The sequence below is a fragment of the Bufo bufo genome, chromosome 1, assembly GCF_905171765.1.
Source record: "Bufo bufo chromosome 1, aBufBuf1.1, whole genome shotgun sequence".
NCBI classification, from domain to species: domain Eukaryota; kingdom Metazoa; phylum Chordata; class Amphibia; order Anura; family Bufonidae; genus Bufo; species Bufo bufo.
The window spans coordinates 205,470,378-205,476,377 of NC_053389.1; the positions used below are offsets into that span (position 1 = coordinate 205,470,378).

A 6,000-nucleotide genomic window follows, 5' to 3' on the forward strand; every position below is an offset into this window, starting at 1 on the left:
CACGGAAGCAGTGGTGATAGCAGTCAGTGCGTAGTGTTGGGGGTAAAATCACCTACACGGCGGTGTAGCATTTTTTTGTTTAGCTGCCGTAGGAGGTGAACATGGCCATTTGTAGAATCTGTGGGCAGAAGGTAAAGCATGGCCAAAATGCCAATGTTGGCACCATAGCCCTGCGTCAACATATGCAGAATCACCATAAAGTGGCCTGGGAGAACCTTGCCTCTAATGTGGTGGTCCAGACTGCCGCAGCAACCGCTGCATCACCCAGTGGCACGCACCCGATTTCAGGCACTCACCCGATTTCAGCCGAAGGTAGCTGTCTGTCCTTCCCATCATCTGCTGGTCCTGATGCTCCTACTCCTAGTCAGTCATTCTGTCAGCAATCGATCACCGAGACAAAAGTATGCGTGCACTCATCTATCAGCGCAGGCCAGTCCTTGAGCATGTCGGTGTCTGACAAAGTGCATGCCAGTGCCGATGTGTGGAGCTGTAACTACGGTCAGGGGCAATACATGTCCTTTACAGACCACTGAGTCAATGTGGTTCCTGTACAGGCACATCTGCAACTTGGCCACGTGACACAACTTCTGCCTCCACGTTCGCACGCCGTTGGTCCTGCGACAATGTTCGCCTCTGCCTCCTCATGCTCCACTGTGTCCTCAGCCTCCACTGCTGGGACAATTCACAGTTCCCCCCCAGCATACCACATGTGCAGGGCACGGCATTGTCACACTGTTTTGCACCTCGTTTGCCTGGGTGAACGGAGTCACACAGGGGAGTAACTGATCCGTGTCCTTCATCAAGAAATCGAATCCTAGCTTTCTCTGTGACAACTCAAAATCGGAACCATGGTGACCGACAACGGGAAGAACATGGTGTCGGCGCTGCATCAAGGAGAGCTGATCCATGCGCCCTGCATTGCACACGTGCTCAATCTGGTTGTCAAGCGGTTCCTGAAGTCTTCCATCCATCTGCAAGACATCCTAAAAATGGCCAGGAAACTTTTCATGCACTTCAGCCACTCGTACACCCTCCTTGAGCTGCAGCGGCAGAACGGCATCCTCCAACATAGGCTGATATGCGACGTTTCCACCCATTGTAATTCCACCCTCCATATGTTGGACCGACTATATGAACAGAGAAAGGCCATAAACGATTGCTTGATGATCCAAGCAGACAGGAGTAGTCCCCTGTGTAACTTCGATGTCAGCCAGATGCAGCTCATGCGTGACACCTGCCGTTTGCTCAGGCCCTTTGAGGAGGCCACGTTATTTGTCAGTCGCCAGGACTGCGGGATGAATGTCATTCCACTGCTTCATGTCCTGGAACAGATGCTGGTAAATCTGGCTGGTCAGGGGACTGGAGACGTGGGGCCTAGATCTCACGACCACATGAGCCCTGTGGGAGTTGAACTGGAGGAGGAGGACATTGGAGCACAAGCAATGTGTAGCGAAATGGGTGGTTTTTATACACAGGTAACAGGACAGGAGGAGCAGGAGCAGCCAGAGGAGCTACAGGGCGATGAGGAAGAGGAGGCAGAGGACCCAGACACACCATGGCAGTAAGCAGTGGAGATGGAGGCAAGGAGTCCCTTCGAGTCACTTGCACAAATGGTCCAATGCATGCTCACTTGCTTGCGTAGTGACAAACAAATTGTCACCATTCGGCAAAGGGGTGACTTCTGGCTCTCCACCTTGTTCGACCCTTGCTACCGGTCCAAAATGAGGGCCTTTTTTATACCCACTGATAAGGAGGACAAACTGAACAACTATAGAGACATCCTATGTAGTCAGTTGGCTGCTGCTTATCTGCACCATCCTTCATCCTCTCGCAGGTCTGACTGGGGGGGCCTTCTGCGCTCACGTTCCTCTGCCATAGCTGATGTGGCAGGGTAGGGGGGTAGGAGCAGTTCCAGCTACATCAGCAGCAACTTGAGTCTAGAGTCGCTGATGAGCAGCTTTCTACACCTGCCTAGTGAAGAAACTACTCACCAACAGCAGCAGCAGCTAAACCTGGAGCAGGACCTGAACCAGCTGGTGGTAGCATACTTGGACAGCACCCTGCCACCCCACATTGAAGATCCGCTGGACTACTTGGCAGCCAAACTGGATTTGTGGCTGCAACTGGCAGAGTTTGCCCTGGAAAAGCTATCCTGCCCGGCCAGTAGTGTGGCATCAGAGCAGGTGTTTAGTGCGGCGGGGGCCATAGTTACCCCAAGGAGAACTTGCCTTTACACCCAAAGGGTGGAGAGACTGACCATTGTCAAGATGAATCAGACGTGGATCAGCCAGTATTTGCACCCACCAATGCCTGATGCATCAGACTAGATCATCCATGGTGCCACACCAACACATTGACAAAAGAGACCGTTTTCTTCTGGCTACCTGTCTTAGCTACTATTCTGATGCTGCCACCTGCCTGATGCCACACATCTGATGCCAAGTGCTTCTTTTCTTCTTTCACCCACCATCTTCAGCTGGTACTGGTATTGGCACCCACCTCCCCACTCTGTCAACTGGTCACTCTGTGATCTCCTGATGCTACTGCCACATCACCACTCAGGTCTTCTGATGCTCTGCTGCCACCTCCACACTGTCATTGTGCCACCCTGTGGCCTCCTCTTTATGCTGCTACTGCTGCCACCTCCACACTCTGTCATTGTGCCACTCTGCGGCTTCCTGATGCTGCTGCCACCTCCACACTGTCATTGTGCCACCCTGTGGCCTCCTCCTGATGCTGCTGCTGTTGCCACCTCCACGCTGTCATTGGGCCACTCTGTGGCCTTCTCCTGATGCTGCTGCCACCTCCAGACTCTGTCATTTGGCAACTCTGTGGTCTCCTCATTCTGCTTCCACCTACCACTATGTCATAGGGCCACTCTGTTGACTTCTCATTCTGTTGCCACCCTCCCCACTTTATGACTGGGCCACTGTTTTGCCTTTCGGCCGGGCTGACATCATCATTTATTTGACCCTTCTTCTGATCTGTCAGAAGGAATGAAAAATGAGACGCACAATGGATCCTGTCTACGTAACAGTTGTAAGGCCTGCATGACATGGTCCCTATTTTGCATCAGAATTGGCTTATGATTTGGTAGCTAAAAGCAGGAGTGGGTACAAAACACAGAAGACATGCAAATATTCCATTCACGTGTCATATCTGTTTTGGATCCACTCCTGTTTTTTTTTGGCTTTAGCAATACTGATGGATTACTGACCAAATGCTGACCGAGTAAAGGCGGATGCTCCACAGATAGGATCCATTTTTTGAGGGTTATTGTTCTGACGAATCAGAGCAAGGGCAAAATAATCAGTGACATCAACAAAAACTTACTGCTGACACCCACTCTACTCTGTCGGGGATGGGGGGCTCTACTTGTATAAGCGTTTAATAGAACAGGTTCTGTAGAAATCTATGTGGAATCAGTGAATTGGTGTAAAAGGAGTGCGCTCTTTCACACTATAGTAGGATCTTGGACCTCTGCACAGTTCTTTATACCTGGTGTTAACATTGACCTGTAGGGCTGAGTTCACACTTGAGTTATTTGGTCAGTTTTGGCCCTGTAACTGCCCAAATAAGTTAAGTGTGAAGTGATTCTAAGAGCGACGCCTGTAATCTACATGTCATACAGACTCACATTATTGTTTCATTGTATTACTGCAAGGAACAGTGTTCTCCACCACTATAAAGGCTCTCTGCAGCCAGGAAATAGCTTTTTTTTTAATGTGATTCGCCACAAATAAATTCAGATGTAACCAAATTTTTTGGGAAAATTTTGCGAACCGTCCGAATCGAATTTTTGAGAAATTCGATCATATCTAGATGCCATAATTAAGATGTAACCCAGAATGCAAAAAAAAAAAAAGAACATTTCTCCCACATAAAACAAGGCCTCAGAAAGCCATGTCAATGAATAAATAAAAACTTATGGCTGCAGAAATGCAGAGAAGTATCAATAGACACTAGATATGCTGCCATATGGTGCTCCATATGTTGCTGTATTTTGTATACAGGGAATAACAGCTGATGGAATATAACGTAACTTTTTTCCATCATAATATGCAGTCATAGCGAGTACAGTAAGCTCGATAGAAGTCTGTAGTACCTCGTGTATTATAAAATATAATAATAATAAATTATAATAGTATATGGACTAAGTGCTTAGGCTTAGTTCACATCAGCGTTCAGCCTTTCCGTTCTCCTGCCCCGTTATAGGAGCAGGAGAACGGAAAGGACGGATTCTGCACATAACTGAGCCGACGGAGCCTATGGACCTCATAGACTATAATGTGGTCCGTTAGGTTTCTGCTCAGAAGATGATTTTGGAGCGGAGACAAAAGTCCTGCATGCACAACTTTTGTCTCCGCTCCAAAATCATCTTCTGAGCGGAAACCTAACGGACCCCATTATAGTCTATGTGCCAAATCCGTCCTTTCCGTTCTCCTGCTCCTATAACGGAGCAGGAGAACGGAAAGGCTGAACGCTGATGTGAACTTAGCCTTACTCTGATATGATAAAATCTTAGACTCTCAGCCAATATATTTTGATCAAAACACATCTGTGTCCGCCTACCAGAGCCAAGGTCGTCTCAGTCAAACTGGTCCTACTCTAAACCTTCCTATGACGTTGGGCATCTATGTTCGGGAGAGCAGGCCCTGCACATATAGTGTGCTGCTCATAGTGCCCTCTATGTGCATTCAGCAACCAATGAGAGGAGGAGCAAGCACACCTATATGTACCACCTAATCAAGGTCACCTGTGGGATAGGTGGGGCAAAATATAAAAAATATAAAAAATAATCTGCAGGATGTAATAAATGAATATGTGGATGTGCAAGGCTACATTTATCAAAGAAAAATCACAGAAAATAATGCACACACATAATAAAAAACAATAGATGCAAACATTGCATATGGACTAAGCCCTCATTCTGATATGTCAAAATCTTGAGACTCTCAGCTAAAATACAGTATTTTGATCAAAACACATCAGTGCAATGTGTTATGGCTACTCCAAGGTTTATGGGGCCTTAGTCCTATAAGTGCATTCTGCAAATTGTAACACATTGGAAATATACTTGAAAATAAGAGAACAGAAACACATTTTCTCATGGAGCTTGAGAAGGCAATTTTGAAAATCAATATTACTCTATAAAGTCAGTCTATAACCATGTAGACAACCAGACGAATAATTCAAGATGTTCTTATCATTGCAGGAATATCTGGTGATTGGAAGAACCATTTTACAGTAGCTCAAAGTGAGTACTTCGATAAAATCTACCAAGAGAAGATGAAAGATATCAATATAAATTTCTTCTGGGAACAATCATCATAAAGTTATCAAGTTGTGCCATAATTATAATTTTTTAATTAAAGGTACCTTCTAGATTAAACTTGTTTTACCAAGGGTGGCCTACTGTCCATAAATTCAGAGTTGTCCCTTAGAAAAAGAGAACTATGTCTAAAAAAATAAATAAATAAATAATAAAAAAAATATATATATTACACACTTCAAATAAATAATGAAGTCTCTGTATAGGGTATTAGTCCCCTCAAGCGCTGCAAATCCTAGGACAATGTGGGTAAAAGAGTCCGCCAAATACAGTACTAGAAAGAAGGATTGCGCTGCAGGAGAAGATTATTTTCTTTTTTTTATCAGTTCTCTTTCTTTTATATTTGAAAAAGGTCTTCAGCTAATAGGACCACATACACATATCAAATCTCAACAGTGGCAAGGAAACCTGTAATGTGGTGAAAAAACGCACTATGGTGTAGTATGCTCCAAACACTTATCGCGCCTTGTGAATACAATATACTCACAAAACTCCACTTGTAAAACGCGTGGATAAAAGGTCTCTACGGTATCGTCTATTGGAGAACTCTGTGGTGAAAAAACGCACTATGGTGTAGTATGTTCCAAACACCTATCGCGCCTTGTGTATATAATATACTTACAAAACTCCACGTGTAAAACGCGTGGATAAAGATCTCGTCGGTGTCT

At 45.6% G+C, this 6,000-nt stretch overlaps 1 protein-coding gene across 2 annotated transcripts in view; it reads left to right on the forward strand.

The window, feature by feature from the left end:
- LOC121002884 (sulfotransferase 2B1-like) overlaps positions 1–5,405 on the forward strand; it is a 178,320-nt gene extending 172,915 nt beyond the window's left edge. For both annotated transcript variants that reach the window (XM_040434522.1, XM_040434532.1), the window contains one exon: positions 5,216–5,405. In XM_040434522.1, the coding sequence (XP_040290456.1) occupies positions 5,216–5,334 (119 nt within the window). In that variant the 3' untranslated portion in view covers positions 5,335–5,405. The remainder of the gene's footprint in view (positions 1–5,215) is intronic.
- Positions 5,406–6,000: the final 595 nt, after the last annotated feature.